Source organism: Haliotis asinina, chromosome 4 (assembly GCF_037392515.1).
Source record: "Haliotis asinina isolate JCU_RB_2024 chromosome 4, JCU_Hal_asi_v2, whole genome shotgun sequence".
Lineage (NCBI taxonomy): Eukaryota > Metazoa > Mollusca > Gastropoda > Lepetellida > Haliotidae > Haliotis > Haliotis asinina.
The window spans coordinates 2,319,603-2,346,513 of NC_090283.1; the positions used below are offsets into that span (position 1 = coordinate 2,319,603).

Genomic DNA, 26,911 nt, shown 5'->3' on the forward strand with positions numbered 1-26,911 from the left:
TGAAAATGTTCTCAAAACGTTTTATTTGTCCTCAAACACAACAAATATTCTCACCGAAATACTGAACTATAAACAACGCGACGACGTGAACGGCATACACCACGTCAGCGTCAGTAGCGACATGGCCCCCATCATTGTCTACATCAACACTACATAACACAACACTGTATACCACGTGACACTAGGAGATCGGACAGTTGACGATGTCCCCAGTCTCTTGCCACGTCGGTTGCTGTCTGCCCGTCGCTATTCCTGGCGTTGACGTCCACCCCGTCCAGAGACAGGACAAACACCACCGTCTCCCTGTCTCCTCCCACACAGGCCACGTGAAGGATGTTGTTACAGTACACGTCCACCAGTGACACATCAGCACCTCGACTCACAAGCAGCTCCACCACATCTCTGTGTCCCCCACGTGCTGCCCACATCACCGGCGTCATCCCGCCTCCAACTCTACTGTTGACGTCAGTCCGACCTGTGTCTAGGATCCGCTTCACCTCTACCAGTTTCCCCTCGAAGCAGGCATTACGGAGGTCGGTGACAGTCCGGGCGTCTCTACTTGCGGGAGTCGGTGTTGCTGTAACACAAAGTAAACTCTGCATACAGGTAGGACATCTTTATCTTACAGCTACATTGCTCACATCTTACACTGATGATGCAAAGCTCTTGATATATAATCCATACATGTAGCATGGCTGACGACATACTGTGAGGGAATGACAAGAACTAGTTCATACTTTAACACGTTAGATACTTACATCATTACAATGTTAACTGACAGTTCTAACACAGTCGTGTGAGTATGTGGAGAGTTGTCACCCCACTACAACACACGTGACATTGTCTCCACCCACCTCGTGTATCAGGTCTTGAGGGAGTCAGTGACTTCCGTGCGTCCTTGCTCGTGGCTGTGGAGGCAAACATGAGGGTTAAAATAAACACCAGATTCATTACATTATATTACATTACATTGATTGCGTTGTTTCTTAATTGCATTTATCATCGATGATGTTAGATTACAAATATATAACATATATATATCAATGAGGAGAGTGCATAAAATCAATTTCTATAAAGGGGTAACTTTAAAATCCCTGCAGTTCTCCAGTAGATGACACGGGTGTTGTGTTTAGGAAGGACAAAGGTCTCTGACAGATCTGACAACCTGACACCATGAACACACAGTCCCAGTGAGTGAGTTAATATTTAACGTCACATCGGCAATATCTCAGCCATATCGTGACGAGAACATTCAACAATGAAAAAGGACAGATATGCATTATAAAAACCCGTCAACGAAGGACAGTAATACAACTAGAATATCACAATTTCAATTAAAACTAGCATGGAAAGTTAAAACTAATAGCACTATTTAGACAATGCAATATAAAAACAGACTATAGATCGACAACAACATAAGGTAGATCACCACACTAGGAACCATGGGGACTTACAGTACCTTTGCTACCTACATGGACCCTAGTTGGATTTACACCATCCCTTCAGCTGCTGACGATTGTACGAAAAGTTAGCCGAAATTAAAATCACATGAATACTACGATTAAAATCCTGGTAGACTTAAATTTACCATGAATGTTTGTGGACTTACGTACCCACTCAGGAGGACAATAATTTTACAATACTTCAACCCCCTTTGACGGTACAGCCACCAACAATTCAAAATAACAATCATTAAAATACATCTATTTACACAACATAATATTCCAATTCCACCAAAAAATCAATTTCTTTTAAATAACCAATAATTAAATGACAACTAACAGTGGTAAAAAGGTCCTTGATACTTTTGACAGTGAAAAATGCATCCCTTGTGATGGAGAATTCAACACAGTCAAGCAGAATATGCTTGACCGTGACTCTCTCATCACAAGGGATACAAAACGGAGGATCCTCACCTTTGGAAAGGTGCGCATGAGTATATCTAGTATGGCCAATACGACATCTGCGTAAAATAACCTCTTCAGATCTGGACTGACAATCCAAGTAGGTGTAACCAATATACGATTTCATTTCATGTAATTTATTTATACCTACTTGGGTGTCCCACTTCTTCTGCATCAGATCACGGATGTAAGTTCTAATGCTGGCTTTATAATCAGAGTATGGAATAAGAAGTGGTGTCACAGATTTGTTGAGTGCTGCCTTGGCAGCAAGATCGGCCATTGCGTTACCGGAAATGCCTACGTGGCTGGGAAACCAACAAAAGACGATGTCGTATTGGCCAGTGGCAAGATTATTACACAGTCCAATAATTTCAATGAAAAGTGGATGTTTAGAAGAAATATTTTTAATAGTCTGAAGGCAAGAAAGTCGGAATAAATTGTATATTGTGTACGTTTGGGGTGTCTGTGAATATATTTAAGAGCTGTTAATATGGCGTTAGCTTCTGCTGTAAAAATAGAACTGTTATCTGGTAATCGAGAAGATATTGTTCTGGATCGAATGACAGTGGCACAAGCCACTACACCACCGTCCTTGGACCCATCTGTAAATAAGGATTTATAATTGCTATATTTATGTTTCAATTGATTATATTCTTGTTTATACTGTAATTCATTCGTTTCTGATTTCTTAAATGTGGTCAATGTTAGGTCCACTTGGGGCCTAAATGTCGTTAATGTCAACTTGTGGCCTAATGGTCAACTTGTGGCCTAACTAACTGCCAAGGAGAAGAAAGAAGACGGGAAGGAGCTATTTTTTTCCAGCTCAATGCTGGCAGCAGAAATAAGTGGTTTTATTCTTAAACCAAGAGGCGGAACAAGAGAAGATTTCTTATTGTATAAATCCTCGTACAGAGGATTGAAAACACAGTTATATGCAGGGTTTGACTCATTTGAACATAGTTTTGTTACATACTGTAAAACTAATTTTATACGTCGCTGCTCAATAGACAGTTCATCAGCCTCGACATACAGGCTGTCAACGGGTGAAGTTCTGAAGGAGCCAAGACAAAGTCTTAGACCCTGATCATGGACTGAATCCAATAGCCTCAAGTTGCTTTTGCAGGCTCCACCATAGACGATGGAGCCATAATCAAGTTTAGAACGGACGAGAGATCGATATAGACGGAGAAGGGTACCTTGATCCCCTCCCCATTTAGAATTTCAAACCACTTTCAACAAGTCAAGTGCTTTCAGGCATTTAGTTTTAAGTGACTTAGTATGTGGTAAAAACGTTAAGTGTGAGTCAAAAATGAGACCCAAGAACTTAGCTTCCTTCACAACTTTAATTGGCGTGCCATCTAGAGATAGTTCAGGGTTTTTATGTGGTTTATATTTACGACAAAAATGTATACAGTTAGTTTTTTATTTAGAAAATGTAAAGGCGTTTTCAAGACACCATTTATTAATCTTTTTTAAACACAACTGTAGTTGCCGTTCAATAGTATGCATATTTTTACCACGACAAGAAATATTAAAATCATCCACAAATAACGATCCATCAATTGAATCGTTTAAAACTTTTGATGAACTGTCTATCTTTATACTAAAAAGTGTGATTGACAAAACACTGCCTTGTGGAACACTCTGATCCTGATTGTAATGATTAGACAGGGTAGAACCCACCCGGACTTGAAATTGTCTGTTATTTAAAAATTTGGCTATGAATTCAGGCAAACGACCTTGCAAACCGAAATAATGTATATCTCCCAGAATGCCATACTTCCAGGTTGTGTCATATGCCTTCTCAAGTTCCAAAAAAGATAGACACAGCATGTTGTATATTAATCAGCGCGTTTTTCACAAATGATTCTAAACGCACTAAGTGGTCGACAGTTCTGTTTTTCCGGAAACCACATCGTATATCTGTGATAAGGTTATTTGTTTCCAAGTACCAAACAAGTCGATTATTTGTCATGCGTTCCATGGTTTTGCAAACACAGCTAGTTAATGAAATCGGACGATAATTGCATGGATCCGTATGATCACGTCCAGGTTTAGGTATTGGTACTACTATAGCATCCAGCCATGAAGAAGGAAATTTCCCGGAAGTCCAAATGTCATCAAAAATTGATAAGAGCGTCTCTAAACAGGATTCTGGTAAGTGTTTCAGTAGTTGATAATGTATGTTATCAGCTCCAGTAGCAGTGTCATGAGCTTGATCAAGAGCAGTATGGAGTTCATGAATGGAAAACGTTTCATTATAATCTTCCCCATTATCAGAATTGAAATTAATAGTTTTCTTTTCTTGTTGTTTTTGATATTGCTGGAATTTAGGTACATAGTTAGAAGAGGAAGAATGTTTATTAAGAGTTTCGCCCAGTTTATTCGCAATATCTGATTTATCAGTAAGTAATTGATCTCCATGTTTAAGATGATGGACACTAGATTTAGTACCTTTACCTTTAATTTTCTGGACCAAGTTCCATACCTTGGACATGGGTGAAGGAGAATTTATTTTGGATACATAATTTTGCCAAGATTGGCATTTGTTCTGTTTAAAAGTACGCCGTGCTTTAGCTTTGAAAATTTTAAATTTATTTAAATTATGCACCATAGGATGGCGACGGAAATAATGTTCTGCTTTTTTCCTAACCTTCCTAACTTGTTTGCACTCATCGTTGAACCATGGTTTTCTTATGTGTGGAACTGCAGAGGACTTTGGTATACACTCATCAGCTATGGAATTCAGTTCATCAGAAAAGCATTGAAGGGAACGTCAAGAAAACGTTCAGGTTTAAGTTATTCAGCACACAGTGTTTCATACAAAGCCCAGTTAGCCTTTTAAAATTTCGTCTTGATGATGGAGGAACATCAGATTGTGTTAGAGCTTTTAATATAGTAGGAAAATGGTCACTTCCACAGAGGTCATCGTGGACTGACCATTCGAATTCATTTAGTAGTTCTGAATTTGTCAATGACAAGTCAAGAGCAGAATAGGTCCCTGTACCAGGGTGTAAATATGTGTTGGAACCATCATTATAAATACATAAATCATTGTTAGAACAAAAGTCCTCCAACAATTTGCCTTTCGTGGTTGTAGTTACACTACCCCAGAGTGGGTTGTGTCCATGTAAATCTCCCATTATAATACAGGGCTTCGAGAGTTGGTCATATAGAGCTTGAAGATCACTTTTGGCAAACGTCGAAGATATGCGAACGTGAAATATAGAGCGACCATAGTGTAAACGCTACATGTAAAGTAATTCTCACAGCAGCAGCCTGCATATTAGTATTTAGTGAAACAGGGCTTTGAATAACTTTTTGTCTGACTAGAACGGATGACACACCAGTGGCTCTATCACCTGGAGGTGAAAAAGAATGATATGCATTAAAATGACGAAGGTCAAATGTATCTGTTTGTTTTAAATATGTCTCTTGGAGACACATCGCTGAAGGTGTAAAATCCTGGACTAATAGCTGTAATTCATGTAAATTAGTCCTCAGTCCTCTACAGTTCCACTGTACAATATTAGTGGAATAAACTATCTTTTGGGGGGATTTATTGGGGATCTACCCCGCACTCTTTTGGAGGGCGACAAGCTATGTGCCATAGAATGGGCGTTTTCAGAAACGTCCATGTCCTCAAGACACCCGTATTTATTGAACAATTGAATTTTGTTCTGTGACCCTTTTGGAGCTCTGCCACTTTGTTGTTTTGGAGCATCAGGCTTTGACTTCGGTTTACCTTTTCCAGCTTGCTGACTATCAGCTGTCGACTGAGACTTTGAGTGTGACTGAGATGATGATTTGTTATCAGAAGAAGACTTTGAAGTACTGGGAAGTGATTCTTCGGTCTGTGATGATATAGCAGGGTACAAAAGCTGTGGAGAATCGCAATTTACCCAAGTCAAAGTAGTTTGGCACCCTGTGGTTGATGTTGTTTTAGAACTAGATCCCGATGATGTTTTTGTTATTGTAGTATAACTTTCTGAAAGTTCAGATCTCTTTACCAGTTTTTTGGCCTCCGAAAAAGAGATATTTTGGGTAAATTTTATTTTATTGATCTCCATTTGCTCTTTCCAAATAGGACACTGTTTAGAAAATAAAGAATGGTTGCCTGAGCAATTGGTGCATTTTTTATAATCACTGTCACAATCTTCTGTTGTGTGTGTCTTCTCACCACAGTGAGCACACACAACAGACAATGTGCAAGTATTTACACCGTGCCCATATTTCTGGCATTTAAAACACCTGAGCGGTTTGGGAATGTACGTATCAACTGGAATGTTACAGTAGCCTGCCTTCACTGATTTGGGTGCATTTGGAGATGAAAAAGTAAACAGGTACGTATTCGTTTTGATGGTTTCATTGTTTCTGCGCGTTGAAAAGCGTTTGACATAGAGCACACCTTGATCCTTCATTTCAGATCCTATATCATGTTCCGACATATCATCCAACAATCGATCACCATCTCTCGCAATACCTTTACTTGTATTCAAGGTCTTGTGAGCAGAGACCGTGACCGGAATGCCCACGAAATATTTCATGTTCATCAGGTTCGTTGCTTGTTGTTTTTTCCCACATTCAACTAGCAGGGCACCCGAACGCAAGCGTCTAATGTTTTTCACCTCCCCTGCAATACCCTGAATACCCTTGGACACAGCAAAGGGGTTCAGTTTTAACGGTGTCTTGTCAGGTGTCTCAATCACAATGAAACGTGGCCAATATTCAATCGATGCAGATGGTCTCAGGTCAGTATCAACAGGGTCAATATCAAGTGGACGTTTTGTTTTTTTTCAGTGGTATTTCGTAGGCCATGGTTAAGGTAATATGGTTCATCATCCGAGCTCCCCACCCACCACGGAGTATCACAAGGACAATGCTAAAGTAAGCGGGCCTCCAGCTTGCAGCACCAAGGATACCCGGATGATATACTCCAGCAGAAGAATTAAAAGATTAATAATTCTACCAGATTGGCCCATGAGCCACCGCCTTCTGACATAGGACTCTAGGCAAAATACAGAACAACATATTTCAAATTCAAAAATGTTTTAGATTATAAAGCCAAGTCCAAATTTACAACAATTCCAAATGGTATATGTGCATTGATAAATATAATAATACCCCATGCACAGGGCTTGGCATGACCAGCCGATTGGTCGAACCGGGCCCATTCGACCACCCGTCTAGGCGAAGTCAGGGCCAAAGTGGTGTATTGAGCAACAGGAACACGGTTGCAATCTCCTATTGCCCTCAACCACCAGGATCCCTTCCTCCGCCGACACAGGGCCACAACCCATGGCAAACGGGTTGGTGGACCAAATATCCCCCTGGGTCCACTACGGGAGTGTCGGCGAGCTCTTGGCGTTACCCAGCACCCATGACGAGGAGGTTGCTCGCGACGGGTGCCGGTAGATTTAGAATTCTTTTGGAATTGAAAGTGAGGGTTGCAGAGTAAGGGCAAACATATCCCTGTGGCATCTAGGGGGTTAAGCGTGGGATAGCATGATGCTGTGTACCCCACCCCTCCTCAACCCAACCCCCTCAAAGAACAACTTTATAGGTAGATGATAGTTGTCTACCTCAACCCTCCTCAAAACACACACGCCACAGAGAACAGCTTTACAGGTACATATAAAGCTGTGTACCTCACGACTCCTCAACCCAGCACCACAAAGAACAGCCTTATAGGTAGATGATAGTTGTCTACCTCAACCCTCCTCAAAACACACACAACACAGAGAACAGTTTTATAGGTACGTATAAAGCTGTGTAACTCACCACTCCTCACCCCATCCCAGCCCCCACACAGAACAGCTTTGTGGGTAAATGATACTGTACATACCTCACACCAACCCCCACATAGAACAACACTACATATACGTTAAACAAGTTTTTCTCTGGATAATAAAGAATGATCTCGTTTTATGTTATCTTATCTTATAGCTTTATTATGGTCTGTCACGAGTTACCTCCCCTTCTCGGTAAAAAGGTTATGATCACTGCTACACCATATACACGCATTTTTCCTGAATGTGTGTTTACACAAGGTACACATATAGTTTGTGTATACATGTAACTGTCGGGCATTGGTCAAACTATTGCACTAGTCTGGTGGTAGAGAAAACGTTAAGGTAGTTAATCTGAGAAGGTGTTATCTCTCTCACTGTTAACGCCCAGAGAAATACGCCTACTTCGACCGGAAAATAGAGGAATCTGGACCAGACAATCGAATGATCAAAAGCATGAGCTTTGATCTCCGCAAATAGGTTAATGATGATATGTATCAACTAAGTCAGCGGGCTTCACATTCCAATCACGTCAGTTGCCCCGAACGATATAGATGGGTTACTGAATATCATTTCTAATCCGGATCTTTAACTTACACCTGAAAGTTTTATTGACGTTTCCGATGCTGTTAAATGCTTTTATTGTTGTGCAATGTTTACCCTGTCTGATCATTACAATCAGGATCAGGGTGTTCCACACAGGCAGTATTTTGTCTGTTACACTTTTTAGCATAAAGATAAATAGTTTATCAAAACTTTTAAACGATTCAATTGATGGATCGTTATTTGTGGATGATTTTAATATTTCTTGTCGTGGTAAAAATATGCATACTATTGAACGGCAACTACAGTTGTGTTTAAACAAAATAAATAAATGGTGTCTTGAAAACGGCTTTAAATTTTCTAAATCCAAAACTAATTGTATACATTTCTGCAGAAAATATAAACCACATAAGGACCCTGAACTATCTCTAGATGACACTCCCATCAGAGTTGTGAAGGAAGCCAAGTTCTTTGGACTAATCTTTGACTCCCACTTAACATTTCTACCTCATATTAAGTCCCTTAAAACTAAATGCCTGAAGGCTCTTGACTTGTTGAAAGTTGTTTCCAACTCAAAGTGGGGAGGGGATCAAGCAACCCTCTTACATCTATATCGATCACTCGTGCGTTCGAAACTCGATTATGGCTCCATCGTATATGGTGGAGCCTGCAAAAGCAACCTTAAACTTATTGATTCTGTCCACCATGAAGGCTTAAGACTTTGTCTTGGGACTTTCAGAACTTCACCTATTGATAGTCTGTACGTTGAGGCCGATGAACCATCTCTTACTCAACGTCGTATAAAATTGTCTTTACAATACATTACTAAATTATATTCTAATGAATCTAACCCTGCCTTTAACTGTGTGTTCAATCCCCTTTATGAGGATTTGTATAACAAAAAAATCTTCTCTTGTTCCACCTCTTGGGCACAGAATTAAACCATTTATTTCTTCTGCCGGCATTGAGCTGGAAAGTATATCGCCTTTCCGTCTTCTTTCTTCTCCTCCTTGGCAATTGGTTAGGCCAAATGGCGAAATGGCAATTGGCCAAATGGCAATTGCTTGTGCCACTGTCATTGGATCCAGAACAATATCTTCTAGATTACCAGATAATAGTTCTATTTTTACAGCAGAAGCTAACGCCATATTAACAGCTCTTAAATATATTCAAAGACACCCTAAACGTAAACAATATATAATCTATTCCGATTCTCTTTCTTGCCTTCAGGCTATTAAAAACATTTCTTGCAAACATCCACTTTTAATTGAAATTATTGAATTGTATAATGATCTTGCAACTGGCCAATACAACATCGTCTTCTGTTGGTTACCCAGCCATGTAGGGATCTCTGGTAACACATTGGCTGACCTTGCTGCTAAGGCAGCACTCAACAAATCTGTGACAGCATTGCTTATTCCTTACAGTGATTACAAAGCGAGCATTAGATCTTATATCCGTGATCTGATGCAGAATAAGTGGGACACCCAAGTGGGTATAAATAAGTTACATGAGATGAAACCTTACATTGGTTATACCCACTTGGGTTGTCAGTCCAGATTTGAAGAGGCTATTTTACGACGATGTCGTATTGGCCATACTAAATATACTCATTCATATCTTTTAAAAGGTGAGGATCCTCCATTTTGTATCCCTTGTGATGAGAGAGTCACGGTCAAGCATATTCTGCTTGACTGTGTTGAATTCTCCATCACAAGGGATAAATATTTCAATGTCAAAACTGTAAAGGATCTTTTTACAAACATTAATTCTCATTTAATTAAAGGTTTCTTAAAAGAAATTGATTTTTTGATTAAATTTTGAATAACATGTTCTGTAAATAGATGTATTTTAATTCTTGGTTGTTTACATTTGTAACTAGAATTGTTAGTGGCTGTACCCTCAAAGGGGGTTGAAGTATTGTAAAATTATTGTCCTCCTGAGAGGGTACGTAAGTCCACAAACAGTGAAAGTAAATTCTAAATTTCCAGGTTTTTAATCGTAGAATAAATGTCTTTTTATTGTATGGCTAGATTTCACAAATTGCTGACGGCTGAGGGAATGATGTAAATTCAGCTAGGGTCCATGCAGGTAGCAAAAGTACTGTAAGTCCCCATTGTCCCTAGTATGGTGATCTACCTTCAGTTGTTAGCAACCTATAGCCCATTTTTACATTGTATTGTCCTGTATAGATAAATTGTTTTAGGTATAGTTACTAGTTTTATATTATAATCTGTGATATCCTAGTTGTTTTACTGTCCTTCGCTGACAGATTTTATAATAGACATATATTTCATTTTAGTATTGAATGTTCTCGTCACGATATGGCTGAGATATTGCCGATGTGACGTTAAATATTAACTCACTCACTCACTCTAAATCTACCACGGATACAAATACACCTCACACTTTTGAATTTTGCGGAAAGTTCCTTGTTTCTTGATACCATCTACTAATATCTCAGACAAAGCTAAAGTGCTTAAAATTACATTTTCAAATAGGCTTCATCGTAAATGTAAAATTTTACACAACATGAAATCGAGATTCACAGCGTTGTTTGCTGCATTTTTTAAAATGTGAAAATCGGATAATTACTGAGTCAGCAGAACTTCAAATATAGCATATTAATGATCTCTGATATCGGCTATACATAATACCACTAATAATAATTCTGAAACGTTACCGACGAATCTACAATCATTTGGGATGTTTCGAAAATACGCCGAAGAGCGTTTTCCGCCATGTTAGAAAGGGTTTACAAAATTACATTTCGCGAAGGACGGTATTGAGACGCCTATTTCATCACGTATATTACATATTCAGCTGCGACAAATGCATCATTCAATTCCCAATATCCATAAATTTTAGAATACAAGTTACAACTTGTCTTTGTCACCAAAAACAACTGTCAAGATAAAACGAAATGATATACACTGGGTTTGAAAACGAAAGATTGCCCTTGTTTCAAATGTAAACCAAAAAATCCGATTTTACACTTTAACATTTTCAGACTTTTTTGACATCCAGCCGTCTATTCATTGCCTTGAATATCTCAGTACCTTTAAAATATGCCTGGGAAGAGTATCGTAGCAAGATATAGTAGATTAAATGTAGATATAACTACAATTCAACTAAATTGTCAAAGTTTCCGAGCAGCGTGACGTCATGACAGACACAAAACCACGCAGAATGATAACGGCAGATCTTTATAACATTACACAAATTGTCAGAATCATTCTGATTACTTGCATCTCATAGTTATCAACAAACGATCCTTGTATCAAAGGAAAAGTGCTCGCAAAATCCTGTTTACCCTTGCTAGCAAAGCCGCCATTTTGTCAGAAATCGGTCAGCGGTCGTGGTGTCAACATTGTTGTACATACTGGGCAATTTCTTTGAGGTGAAGGTCGGTGGAACCATGATGTAAACAATATATTTTTGCGTATCATTCCAGTATTGCTTTTATGAAACTACTTTCAGTATCTACATTTACCCTTGTTCAGTATCATTGCACAGCTGTATATATATGTATTACATACGTTGTTATTATTTGAACGTTTTGGATTGTTTGAATAATATCTATATAGGAAATTCACAAATTTAGAGACGTAAACCGTATTTAGACTTTTCACACAGCTGTTAGAAAATCATAGGTAGCCATGAGTGCAACGTGTACTTCAGTTCTTATCATGTACAATGTTCAATAATACATTGAAACTAATGTTCATTATCATACGAATCGGACAATGAACAGCGATTTATTTCGACCTTATAAGTAAAAGTGATAACATTAATAGAAATTGTTTATACAGTTTTATGAAGTGTATCTATGCACATATTTTGATGAATTGTCTTGTTCATTGAAATAGTTTGTGTGTGTCGGTCAGAAACTTTTTTTTATGAGTCACTATCACGGTTTTAGATAATATAATTCATTAATATTCGATTAAAACAATTGTGATGGTAGTATATCAAACTCTAAAGATATTCATATATATTTTTTATATTTTTAAAAAAATACATAATCGATGTCCGATATTATTTTGGACAAATCATCTACATCCATATTCTAAGAGTTCCATACAAAAACCTATTATTTTCTGCACCTTTCAATGCTTAGTTATGAACAGATATAGCTACATAATCATAAACAAAGAATAGTCTGGTGTTGTGAATTATTATTTTATATTTACGTACAGTTGATGCCAAACAGGTGCGATGCCATCTAATTTTTGACATAGTAAGGATTTTGTTTAAATGGTAAAAGTCGCTTATTTCTTATATTTCTCAAAAGAGTGCTAAACTATGACATAGAATCCGAGATGTTTATGCAAGTAATCGAAATTAAGTGCGATTTATATTTATCAGCAAACCCCTTGTCGTCATTTTCCGACAAGCCATGACGTCATCTAAGATGCTGCATTATTTACAGTAACGTCATTACATTGAAAATGTAGGTAGTACTCTGGACCATCCAGATCGCTATTACCTGCCTTCTCATGTAGTACATTGTCATCTTTTCTTACAAACTCTGAAACTTCCATGACGTATCAGGTCATATTGGGGAACTTTGTATTGGAATAGTTTCGTTCACCGGGAACAAAACATAAGAAACATATAGGGTCCGTATCAACGACAAATCCTCTCCAAGCGAACTAAGTTACACTGACCTAGTGTTAAGCACAGTGGAGTTATGCCCCCTTATCTCTATACGTGCATGACCTCTCTGTTGACGTTTGACGTCACAGAAGAAAACCCACTTTTGACATTTATTGCAGGTCATTTTAATGTTGAGGGTATTACGCTATGCATTTGCTCATGAATCCATTTTAAATACACTTTTGTTGTTCGGGCATCAGGCTGTATTTTATTTGCTAATACTTTCCGTAAGAAGACAAAATAATGGTGAAATGTGGAGGAATTGACTTTTTTTTGGCGCGTAACAAAGTCTTGATAAACCTTTAACATAGTCTATTTATCAACCTGCTGAGGTAGTTGCCCAAACATTTATACCAACGGAACGGATTGCTCTCCCTCGATTTTGACAACCTGTTGCCTTCCACTGAGATACGACTGAAACAAACTGTTCAAAGCGGATCCTAAGAGCATGTGATTCTTTTGGGTGATTCTATAACGTTCCCAGTTTCACTGACACTGGGGGGTTCAAGTAAGGTTAGTGGATGACAGTCTGGAGGTGAATGACACCAGCACGAAAGAGGGCCATGGACTGTGGGGAGGTTGTCCGCTATTGCCTCAGTTTTGTTGATGACGTAAGAAGAAAATGAATCAACTAGGGTCTTCGTATTGTCATGTTTTGGCAGTGGTGAACTTTTCTGCTTGCCAAGAAGTGTCCTCATAAAGCTGTTGAATTTTCTTGGGTTCTGAGACATGCCACCTATCTTGGATCTTGGAGTAACTCACCCCTCCCTTACACAGTATCGTGTACTTAAAAACCTGTTATGTGTGCGGAGGGGAGAGGTACACAGCATCATGTACCTATAAAGCTGGTCTGTGTAACGGGTGGGGTGAGGTGGGGAAGGTACGTAGAATCTTGTACCCATGGAGCTGTGAGGGTGGGGAGGGGAGCGGTACACAGGATTATGTATCCACTACGCTGTGTACTGTGTGAGAAGGGTGAGGTACAGAGCCCATCCCCATCACCTCATCACCTAGGTTTGCTGTGTGGGGGATGGGGAGAAGAGGGGTAAGGTACACTGTATTATGTACCAAAGCTGTTCCAAGTGGGAGAGAAGGTTGAGTTACACAGTATTTATGTTACTGTAAAGCTGGCCTGTGTGGTGATTGCGTTATTAGGGGTAGGTACTCAGTATCATGTACGTATAAAACTGTTCCAAGTGGGAGAGAAGATTGAGGTACACAGTATTTATGTTCCTGTAAAGCTGTTCTATGTGGGGATTGGGGTCGGGAGGGGTGACGTACACAGCATCATGTACTCAGAAAGCTGTTCTGTGTGTGGGGATAGGGTGAGAAGGGTGAGGTACACAGTACCATGTAGTTATAATGCTGTTCTGTGTGGGGATAGGGTTAGAAGGGTGAGGTACACAGCATCATGTAGTTATAATGCTGTTCTGTGTGGGGATAGGGTTAGAAGGGTGAGGTACACAGTATCATGTAGTTATAATGCTGTTCTATGTGGGGGGCTAGGGTGAGAAGGGTGAGGTTTCACAGTATCTTGTACCTATTCAGCTGGTCTGTTGGGGGTGTGGGATGAGGAGATAAGGTACACAGTATGTTGTACCTGTAAAGCTGGTTTGTGTGTTCACATTATGATTCCATGACGTAAAACGCATATACATGGTAGCTGATAACTCTAGTCCTGACTTGAGTCGGTCTGTGAGGAGTCAAATATTCCTGGGATTGACAGGTCCTCTCAATCATTTATATAAAGTCTTTGTATACACGTGTACGTGAGTTGTGTGTGGGGGTGGGGGGGGGGAACATTGTAATCTGAACGGCTCAAGGGAAGTAACTCTTGGAAGGGTACTCTACCGCCAAACTAAAACAAGTTGGGATTACCCACGAACCTCCACCAGTTTACCTCTCAGAAAAACTGTAGGGTGACCTAAACCGTTTTATTGGTCCGACCTCGCCCCTTTTGTATCCACAAAGATTTGCCCCACGCTCTGTAATAATGATATGCCAAAATAGGACAAATCAGGAGGAATGAGCATTCGGATTGATATACTTTATGAGAACAATCCTGAGTACAACGAACACACAACGACTCGGTGGAAGGGATAATGTTTCTCTCCAACGGTCTAATTACGAAACCAAGCTGCAAATTGTCAGCACCTGCTCCTTCGACCGTGACGAACACGGGGACTGCATGGGCTTCTGTCCACATTAGCAGAATTTCTTCACCCAAAAGAAGGATGACCATCATATGCCATTATTTATTTCTTGGTATTACTTGTCTGTTTGTAATAAAACATCCCAGCAGTGTAGGTTTTCTCTGATCCTGGATGACACAGTAACTGATCCAATTTGATCCTGTTTTTGTGTTTTTACCTCGTAATTTAATCATGTCATGTCACGTGAAAACATGTCTACAGACACTTATCTAGCATGCCATTTGCTTCATGTCCGATAGATCGGAATGCTTTATATATAGTTTATATATAGTTTTGAAGGTTAGCCCGGTTGTCATAGCAAAAATCATATGTAAATTTTGGTAGCTACGCCCCTATGATAATAAAAACCCACAATTGATGTTTATTTTTTTTTAAAAAAGACTGATTACACCTATTTACTCAAGTACACAGCAAATGCCTATATGTATTTCTTATGTAACAACGAAGTTCCGTGGGTATCCTCAAAACATTTTCGCCTCATAAGAGTTTTCAGACTGCACGCGACACAAAGATTACATCTTCCTTGCTGTAACCCGCGTTCGATGGTATAAACCTACATTTGTCATTTATCATCATTCACTTGGTGGTCAGTTACTGAATTTATAACTGGCATGATTAGTGGTAACACCACTAAGATTACAGGACAAAGGTTCCCATTTGGCATTCTTCCAGTCCGGAGTAAATACTCAACATTATGAAATGAGGTCTGACGTGGCAAATGTGTTGGATGTTATGTAATATGTGCATGTAAGTGATGCAAGAGGGTTTATCATGCATCACTATTGGCTATAATGGCGGACATGGTACAGTTCATACAATGAGACTATAGTGTGAAACATTCTGAAACGATGTGCCCCTTTTTCGCATATTAGACTGGTGAAAGTCACAAGACATAGAACAAGATTACTTACCAGTTGCGGATGAATGGAATATCGTTCTTTTATGTGGATATTGATGTATACATTCCTGAACGAGGTACCACCCTGACATCGCTGCAATAACTTTAGTCTCTTTTAAATTTAATATTTGCATTTCGTTTTAATTTATTTGTTGTAGCATTCAGCAGAATCTGTATTACAGGAAAAATGCACCAGGCTGCGAACAGGGTGTGTGTACATACATACAAATTTCTAAATACATACAAATGTGACAAGGGGTTATAGGGTTAAAAGACAAACATAAATACATACACTGACTTCTATATTTTCAGGCCTAACAGCTTTTTGGTGATTATTATCTTATCACTGGCAGATGATAAAACGTCAGTGTTTCATTTGTTCTCATAATAACGACTTCATGTTTGTTGATCAATCTCTACCTAAACTATCCATTGCGCATATGAGTGGCGCAGCAGAGATCGCGAACCAGTCATGAATGCTGGAATATCATCCGGGTACTTATGGCAGAAAAACAATAAGAAAAGAAACAACCAGTCCAAGGAAACTGTTCCGCATCAGTGCCACATGAACAGCAGGATGTTTTGTGGGTCAGCTTACATTTCCAGGTCATCATTTACAACAACTATTCACAGGCTAGTTTATATTTGCATTGTGTATATACAAAACCATTCCGGTTACACTGGCGTCGTCCGCACGAATGTAGATGTTCAGGAGTGACAGTGGTGCACCCAGGGACAAGGGACAAGGATGGACAATAATTCTTCATAGATGGAAAGGACTAAGGTCTGGGCATCGTTGAGCCATACTGATCAAGCGTACCCCTTACCAGACATTTTGTTACACACAAGTTTCGGCCTTGAGTTTACTGAACATTTAAGACTATATCACTATATATGAGACACTTGTATTGTGCAAGTGATACTGAACCTGACTGAAACGCTTGCCACATTCTGTATTACAATGTGCGTTTTGTCAGTGATAAATACGAAGAGATGAAAATAACTGTGCTGTGAGCAAGCTAACCCAAATTTGTCTTGGATTACTTTCTTGTACGTAATAATCTAGCCTTGCCTGCCATGCATTTTACCTTTTGTCTAGTACACTCTGTGTACAGTGTTGATCACACCCGCCGGTCGTTAGACAGATGTAGATACTAACTACTTCACAATTAGTGTTTACCTCTCCCAAGCATTTCTGTCACTGCTCGCTGTTCGCCAACTAACATGTCGGAAGCAGAAGCTGCCCAGCTTGTTGCGACATTCAAGCAGCTGAAAGTAAAACCCAATACCGCTTCCCAAGAAATGGTGCTGGTGTGTTTTAGCACCCGTGACTTTAGCTGTTTCCGGCAATGTTTCATTTCACTCAAACTCAGCGAATGCTGATTTAGCTTCAATGCATTCTCCAACAAGTCGTTCAAAGTGTCCATTGAATATAAATGACCTCATAAAGTATAAGTTCGGATATGGCTATCAATGTTTAGGGTGTTTCCATACTTTTTTGTTTTAAGTGTATGAATAGGTGCAAGTTTTTAAACCGTTTATTTCTACAAAACTAATCAATTTTATTCATACACATTTAACTTAACGTCTTCTGACGGTTTGGGGACAATTCAATTTGTTTGAGAGCAGATGTTATGTGCCACCAGGGTATATATGAGCAGATGTTATGTGCCACCAGGGTATATATGAGCAGATGTTATGTGCCACCAGGGTATATATGAGCAGATGTTATGTGCCACCAGAGTATATATGAGCAGATGTTAGGTGCCACCAGGGTATATATGAGCAGATGTTATGTGCCACCAGAGTATATATGAGCAGATGTTAGGTGCCACCAGAGTATATATGAGCAGATGTTATGTGCCACCATGACAGCAAGGTTACGTGTAAGTTCAGACAAATAGTTGACATTGAATGCATATTATCATGATAGGACTCTCCAAGAAATCGTCTCTGAATTTCTCTATTTTAAGACTTCTTTTAGCGGAAATGAAGCAAAATTTCAAATGCCTATTCGTGGATATAATCTCTTTTGAGCTCCTACACAGGAATGTACATCTGCAAATATAAGTGGAGCTGTCGGTGCCAACTACGTTGTGAACATCAACAAGGCATCATAAAACAGGTCAAACATTTCAAAGCCGAGCTTGACTCATGCTTAATGCTCACAGACTTAATCACAAATAAGGATGTCATTCTTGTTTGAAGTGCTGAAGTTCGGTTTGGTGCTGGTCCTGGAATAACACGAGTTGCTCACAAAAGGTAGAGGTAATTTCATGTTCTAGCTGCAGATGCAATACATATGCTCATGATAGGGTTGTTGACGTGCTTATTTCATTGTAGATATCAATGCTAGGGAATGCTGTCGGTCCTGTGTGATGCTGCTGTGTATGTTTGTTGGATTGTGGCAAACAGACACATGGTGGCGAGAGTCAGACGACCTTCACAGTGATAGTGACTCTCACAGTTGTTTGTCCGGAGCGGTGCCAGTGGTAGTGATGTAGCAGAGAATGAATGTGCTGCTATCTGTTTATGATAAACACCTGTTCAAGTTGTCACTTATTTTCGAGGGTCACCTGGCCGGTGTACTTAGTTACAGGGGAAGTAACTCTCATCTGTTCTACATTTCTGATTAGGAAACTAATATTTATGGTACTGATTATGAATACAAAATCCATAGTACAATCTATTGCAGTATTTTGAAATGTTGTGTTATGATGTCATAGGCGGCTTTTGTAGTAATTGTCGACAAGGGTTACCTTTCGAGTGTGAGATCTCAAGTCTCTGCATACTCTCTGTGGTGGCCTTTAATTCCTGCCTCATGTCAGCGAGTTGTCTTCTCAGATCAGTGACCGTTCCAGACGTGTGCTGCAAGACATAGTTAGATGTGAATGAATGAGTAAGAATGCTTAATCAGCAGCAACAGTCTTGAATTTGTTCGCGATGACGGTAAATGAGTAGCATTAATTAATTTAACAACTTCTTATTGCATCTAATAGCAACTAATACCTTCTGACATTATCTGTTGATTTATAGTTTATGTGTATTTGAGAGGTATATATGTCAGGCATATTGCCAGGTCAAGATCTCGTATTGTCAAGGGCCTGCCTGTTTTCCATGTATACATTTCCAACTCTATCAACACCAGCTTAGATTTGTGCATGGTGCCATTTGGAGATCTTGAACATCGGAAACAAGGGACTCTGACTGTAATGATTTCCAAACATGTCAAATTGACAATACCTGTTGTTTACTGGCGTCTCCTGTTTGTCTGTGGGCGCCTTCAGGTTCTGACAGATCTGTATTTGTAAGAAATGTATTTATAACGCACGTTCTCACAGGAACCAGCATCGTTTTGTCATTATGTAAATACAGGAACACACTACATTATTATATGCTAACGCTTCCACACAGTAATTAGGAGATTAAATGTGATCAGATTAAGTGTGGCCAGATTAAGTTTATCATTAAATATCATTACGCAGCATCCTGTTCAAATAATCAAACTGTGTTTTGATGGGAGGAACAGGAGTTAACAAGACTGACTGCTCGACATGTGGTTTGTGCGGGATTAATTTTGTTCCATGACAGTGCCAGCACCCGACCTAACCGGAGTTGGTATGAGGCAACTGCTATTCCGCAAAAGTAGAACGTGATTTCAGAAAACATTGGATTCAGTTCTTTTACACCTATGCCAAACTAATGACAAACATAACGAAAGAATAACTTCTTAAACATATTAAGTAGTAGCGCTGTACGTAAAGGACTGTGGAGATTATGGTTCAGAAGTTATTTTCTACAGAGATCAACGTTAGTACAACTCTAGCTCCTTACATGCGGACCTTTATCAGATCAAAGCAAGTCAAGATTTCACGGCTCCTACCCTTTGTCCACCTGGCTTCACAACAGGTACTGTCACAATAACTACTAGTGACGTCATGTACTTCACCCTCGGTAATTGTAAACATTCATATACCACCCATGTGTATTTTCTCCTTGTCCATGTTATGTATCCCTTGTTTGTTAACGGTGTTATCATCTTCTGCAAGATTGAATTGGAGACAAATACTGATCCTGCTCCAGCTCACCTGTGTCATCCTCATTAACAACTTCTGTCATTGTATCTGTTGCTGAAACTGAAACAATAACGTTTGCACCTATAGGATTTAAAGTTTTACAAGTGGCATGTAAATGAGATAACATTAACTAGACACAGATTCTGATGATTTATCGATTGAAGTGAAATATAGCTTCTGTGTTCAAACAGTTCAAGTTGTGTTTTTTATGAATGTATTTGATGAGATGAACAAATTGGAGTGTCTTTGCCATCTTATGTACCCCTTACATTTCCACAGTAAATAGAAAGCTTGGGACAGCAGGACCCAGTTACAAGACGGAACGCGTCTTGTAATGTGTTTCAGTTACCTGCTGATATTTTTTTTAAATTATTGTTCCTTTTCACAGTTTATACTCACGGAATACACTGCTTTCTGAGGGCTGAAGAGAACCTGGCCTCGTCTTCCACATTGACAGCCGTGTGTCTGAGGCAAACCGGGTAACATGTGAGAATCAGTATATAATACTCCAACAGAATTTATCAGATAACCTCTTTAACTTTACTGTGTTCCATAGTATACATTTTTTTTCTAGACAGCTACCTTTAACACACAAGTTTAGGACACGTCACTCCACGGATGAAGTCAGTTTTACCAGTTTGAACCTCTACTAGTGGTTGGAGTTTCACAAATGTTTAATCATACCGACATATACGTTGTACAACATGTACCTGTCAGTTGTACTCGTTCCTTCTCCTTCATCTCTTGTAATTGTTCCTTCAATGTTGCCACTTGCTCTGACAGGTCTTGTACCACTTTGTCGTATTCCTACATTGAATAGGAGAAAGGAAGTAGGAAACGCATCATGAAAATTGCAATTTCACATAGCAGTGATAAATAAAAGGTGATTGATTTTAAAAAAAGAGTATAAGCTCTGTTATGGGTCCTATCGTGTTTTTGTCTTGATCGCAACAAAACGCAACAACCGTAAAATACACGTACATGTATTTAACAGCCCGATTTCCAGTTTAGGTGTGTAGCGTCACAGAATACATAATCCACATGTAATACACCCGAAAGTTGGATTTTAGATACTTTCATTGATGGGTATAAAATGTTGACCGCTGTCTGTCGATTATTCACGGTATTTTGAACATTGTTGACGAACGCAAACCGTCACGTCTACGGGAAGCCAACCGTCATACCGCCTTTTCTCTCCTTGAAGCTGGGTAGTCTCAACGTGCAGTTTCGAGACGCATGAACGTTTACCAAGTCACCGCTGACTTTCCACGCGTTGGTGCCAAAGACCGATAGGTCTGCATTACCAACGTGCAGTTAAGCTATATATCATTGAGTCAAAGTCTACAAGATGTTTCAAAATAAGCATCAAAATACAGTTGAAATTCCTATATGCGTTTCTTTTTTTTGGAGAATTTTGTGCATGTTAACACAACATTTTGATAATATATATTAGGAAAAACGCAAGCCTTTGAAACAATTTGTACTTTCTGCGGTTAGACTCAGAACAACTATGGTTAAATCTCACTAGCATTGCAACACTCAAATATAACACGTGTAAAAGACGGTCCCGTCAGTAAGGTGGGGTGTTTGCGTCAGGAAGGTTCACATATATCTATTGCTTTGCTGGCACGATGTCATAAACTAGATGAGTGACAGGCGTGTTGATTACAGATACCTGTTTGTCCACATATCTTTTATCTCGGTCGCCATGTCCGGGGAGTGAACGTGGATCTGAAACAGCGTTCAAAATTTGTAAAACACACATACAATAAATATTACACTGAACTTTAAGTTGGATCCGTTTGTAACAGCACCTGTACAGATGACAAAACAGGCTTGCAAAAACTCAAAAAGGCTGTTACACTGTTTTCAAAAGCTAGAATTTTTTTTTTAAACAAAAGCATTAATAGGGAGTGAAAATGGAATGTGCATCGTAAAACCTTACAATCTTCGTGGAGGATATGGAGAATCCTGTATTTCCAGGACTCCCAAGGTTATAGCTTTGATCAGTCAAAACGAGGCATGCCTTTATGTTGTTTCATAGTCTATAGTTATGACTATAGCAGTATTAACACTGTTAGGTAAATCACACAGAATTATTACAGCTGTTATAGACGAGGCACGAGATACATTTAAACTTGGACTGGAAAATGAAATGACTTGGGTATAGATTTCCACATCTTAGCATTACTAAACAGTGTTTTGCTACAATATACGAATGAACAGCAAGTGCTTGTGCTCTAGAACCATAAAACGTTCTGGTTCAATGTGATTCCTACAACAGGACTTGACCTTGACACTATGTAAAACTGTACAGAAGTATCTCTCAGATCACATCATTGCTAACTGCATAATTCTACATTAACACATATGCATGGTATTAGAATAACAAGCATATTTGATCAATGTCTAGTACGTATTTTTGAATACAGACATAATTTCTTTCCAAATATTTGTTCTAAAATTGATCGCTAATCTCTACATTTGATACCATTGCAAACACTTAACTGTACCTACGATTGATAGTTTTCTTATGTTAAACGACACAAATGTAAATGAAAATCGTCACTAAAAGACTCATTACACAAAAGTAGCGAGCATAGTTTACTTTAATAGACTTTCATTTGAATCGTAAAACTATTTCCCATTTACAGGTTCATCAAACTGGTTAAAGATAGAACAAAGTCAGAAAGAACATGTTCCGTGTCAAACACGTTAATGTGTCCCTTACCTATGAAGTCTTGCAGCTGGACCTCCATCTGGATGTCCTTCACTGTAGAATCTATCTCCCGGAGGCACTCCAGGATCATTGCTCTCACTTCTTCATGTTTACTGATCATCTCCAGAGCGTTTTCTGTGCTTCCATGATGAAAGGTAAATATGACAGAACCAGTTGTAACTCTACTCAAACAAGCCCCAGCAAAATGTATCATATCTTGTTTAAGACGAGAAAACCGACTGTTGCTCGTTTCATTGTCTACCACAGGGTTGGGGGTGTTTGGCATGCAGAACCACTTTGTTTCTGACTTTTCTCCTTCAGGGTGGTCTGACATCGAATCAAATAAACACTTGTATTCTGCAACAAAAGGAACAGTTTGTAGAGTATTCCAACCGCACGATAAGTGTGAACACCTGTGAAGTGTGTTTATTATATAATTAGATGAATTTAGAATTGTAAACGTTAGTCTGAAAAATGTATTATATTTCCTTCGTAGTTTGGTAGAAGTTCTCGCAAAACGTGCTGTGATCTCGTGGCAAGCTGTTCAGTAATAAATACGTGTCACGTAGCCGACCGACAGACCGATATTTGGTGCAAATAACGACATTTGATATCTGTGCTGTATTCCAGAATAGAAACGCACGTCATTGCTCTTCATGACCTCCAATCCATTTTCCAACACTCATTTACCATAATGGAAAACTCGGTCGTCCCTCAAAATCAAGGGTAGATGTCGCTACTATTTTCTTTAGATTGTCAAAGGGATCTTCTTCATGCTTCACGTATGGTAGAATGTTTAGTGGACATTAATTAGAAAGTTCTAATCAAAGACATTTGTCGCATTTGGCTCAGATGTTACTGAAGTGGAAGGAATGTGTAGTTTAGTAGAAGCAGGGATACTCTACAACGCTATATAGGCTCCCTGGTAGAAGCAGGGATACTCTACAACACTATATAGGCTCCCTGGTAGAATCAGGGATACTCTACAACACTATATAGGCTCCCTGGTAGAAGCAGGGATACTCCACAACACTATATAGGCTCCCTGGTAGAATCAGGGATACTCTACAACACTATATAGGCTCCCTGGTAGAAGCAGGGATACTCCACAACACTATATAGGCTCCTTGGTAGAAGCAGGGATACTCCACAACACTATATAGGCTCCCTGGTAGAATCAGGGATACTCTACAACACTATATAGGCTCCCTGGTAGAAGCAGGGATACTCCACAACACTATATAGGCTCCCTGGTAGAATCAGGGATACTCTACAACACTATATAGGCTCCCTGGTAGAAGCAGGGATACTCTACAACACTACATGGGCTCCCTGGTAGAAGCCAGAAGAGACACGCTAAAAATAAAGACATGTTTTTACCTTGGTGTCGCTGTCTTGTTGAATGACTCGTTCCTGTGAGTCGTACTCTTACTCTGACATCTTCAACGTGTACTTTTACTTTCTGCAGAAATGTTAAGACAGATTGTCTCACATCAGTGTACATATTAAACATGTTGAAAGCGTTAGTCTTTGTGTCATGTCCGAAGACAAGTATAACTTTTTCTTCAGTAATCCGTAAACTCGCCAGCTTCACACCAGGAGGTCTGTCAAAGTGCTGCATCATGTTACACAAGTGCTTATTAATTCCTCGTGTGAATGTGATTTCATAGTTCTTTGATGGTAGTATCCATATCCATTCTGTGGAGTTTATCCAGAAGCAGTCTTCTTTACCAGTGAAATCAACAGTGAAGACGTCATCGTCATCAACAGACACTGAAATTAAGATATACAAAAGACATGGAAGAAACTCGAAATTAGTGCATGAATAATGTCAAGAAAGTGTGGTTACTTCGTACCTTCTGCTTTGGACGAACGAACATTAAAGTTTACCTTTAGGTTTTATGTTGGTAGATGATTCGGTTTGTGGTGTTTCCGGTCTGCTTGACATCCTTCAAACAGGAAAAAAACAAACTAAACAAAACAGAAACAGCAAATGTTGGAAATGCACCTAGACATTCATTTGGAATGTGCAGGATGGAAATAAGGTCACGTTATCTGAATTATTAAAATTCATGATGAACCAGTCGGTCCAAGCTTAAAGGGTCTAAACAGAAACAACGCGTCCATGCTGATTCCTACTCGTCAGTTCCCCAATGTTTCCTGAAACGTGTACATAGCAGTATATCTTACATATCCAGATGATTTGTTAGGGTTTTTTTATGGGATATTTTGGAAAAGTTGTAAAACAAGCGCCGAAGCTGACATCGGGCATGAACCCAGTGACGGAATACAAACTAAGCAGATATTAAGGTATACAAAGTGGGGCTTGTGAAGTGCGTACGCACATGTTCATACTTGTGTGACACCAACAGTGAAAACAGTTTGACACCTAACAATGGTAGTCTGTGGATAATGGGCGCTGATTGTTAATGGTGGAAAGAAGTCAGACGTTACTGTAGATGCACGTAGTCCTTGTAAGGATAATGGCACTGATAGAATCAAAATACCCCCGAAGAGGTACAAAGGAGATATTAATGTACTGGTAAGGTTCCGTGTCCATTGTCGCCCTTTGGTTCATTGTATAAAGTCACTTATTGTTCAGATTTGTATTCGTAGACTAAAAGTCACATGTACATCTTATTGTATCTGTAGTCATCACAACCTTGTATCTGTAGTCATCACAGCCTTGTATCTGTAGTCATCACAGCCAATAAGCCAGACTTACTTACAGAGTCGCTAAGTAGAACAATATCACTAAAAAGAAGTTTCGTAAAATCAGCAGTTTGAGGACAAGACCTTGTAAAACAAAATGGTTCCTGTCTAGACTCTTTTCTCCGTAAATTCGTTTTAAAAAATACGTTTATTATAATTTCCTATCAATACTTCTATAAGGCCTTAGAAATTATGCTTCACCAATCAGGACTAATGCCTTGCCTGGTCGTGTGTGATAGAAACCTTACTATGATGACGAAACACAGATAAGTATGTTGTTTAGGAGAATACATGACCTGACTATTCACACTAATGACCGCCTGTCAATACAAACCGCACTATGCATAGATTTACTATATGTGTCTAGATGTACGGGACGTATATGTATATCAATACACGCTTCTAATGCAATGATAAAAAGAGGTACATTGATAGCTCTGTATACAGAGGAGAAAACACAACAAGCTTGCTCTTCTCCCCATATTTACATTGAGTTTCTGTTGATTTATTGAACTTCGACGTTTATGTTACAGACCCTGTTATTAGAAATCAGAAACCAGACATGTGACCAACTAACCTTTGCTGCACATGCAGTGTTAATTCTGAGGACATGTGAACAGCTTACCTTTGCTACACATGCAGTGTAGAATCTGAAGACAAATGACTAGCTTACCTCACTACACATGCAGTGTAGAATCTGAAGACAAATGACTAGCTTACCTCACTACACATGCAATGCTGCTACCACCCTCCAGTCCGGCTTCATGCTATCTGTGCTACAAGGTAGACCGATCCAGCTTGTCTCTCGAAGAATGTCTTCATCCGGGTCTTAGCGCTAGTATAATCAACAAAAACGCTGCATATGTGCCAATGAAATTGAATATCCACTTGCAAGCTGCGCGACTCGCAATTACAACTACCGAAAGTCTAGTGTACTTTATGTTTGAAGGCCGCCCCGGTTATCAGGTGACTGCCCAAGTAAAACCTGACAACAGGTAAATCTATGCAGTGTGTACCGCCGTTTAACAAACATGACATTGCGGGTATTAGGTAACACGCATAAAGTAGGCCGACATCATCAGGTAGTACTTACGATAACGAAGTTTAATGAATAACTTGTGATTGTGCACATTAATGCAGCAATTAATTCCGTTTTGAAGGAATGACTTCAGATTGTTTTGTTTACGGTCGTATATCACACAGATGATGATAATGGCGATGCCTAGCACGGTGACTGTAAGGATAATTCAAAATCCATGCCTGCTGGAATTCAAACTGGTCACAGCTATAGATGCAAATCGAGTTATTATTTAATGGGAAAGGGTACACGAAATTATTACCATGCAATGTGAAACCAAATGGAATTTTGTCAGTGGGTAACATCAATGCTTAAAAATA

The 26,911-nt window shown here is 39.3% G+C and overlaps 1 protein-coding gene across 1 annotated transcript; it reads right to left on the bottom strand.

The window, feature by feature from the left end:
* Positions 1-26,552, bottom strand: LOC137280703 (uncharacterized). Its single transcript, XM_067811922.1, has 12 exons — positions 26,234-26,552; positions 24,692-24,750; positions 24,182-24,574; positions 22,814-23,158; positions 21,758-21,813; positions 20,793-20,889; positions 20,482-20,547; positions 20,095-20,142; positions 19,250-19,305; positions 18,766-18,874; positions 855-908; positions 1-577 (listed from the first exon to the last, which is right to left on the bottom strand). Exons 2-12 carry the CDS (start codon positions 24,747-24,749, stop codon positions 150-152), a joined length of 1,710 nt encoding a protein of 569 aa, XP_067668023.1. The 5' UTR covers position 24,750; positions 26,234-26,552; the 3' UTR covers positions 1-149.
* Positions 26,553-26,911: the final 359 nt, after the last annotated feature.

What these genes read in the sequence shown, in the direction of transcription:
- LOC137280703 (XM_067811922.1), bottom strand. Translation starts at nt 24,749, where the DNA reads ATGTCAAGCAGACCGGAAACACCACAAACCGAATCATCTACCAACATA. An exon ending in CCAGCTGCAAGACTTCATAG is followed by an intron (nt 21,814 to 22,813) that starts GTAAGGGACACA and finishes ACGCTGTTTCAG; the next exon opens with ATCCACGTTCACTCCCCGGA. An exon ending in TGAGATCTCACACTCGAAAG is followed by an intron (nt 909 to 18,765) that starts GTAACCCTTGTC and finishes TTGCCTCCACAG; the next exon opens with CCACGAGCAAGGACGCACGG.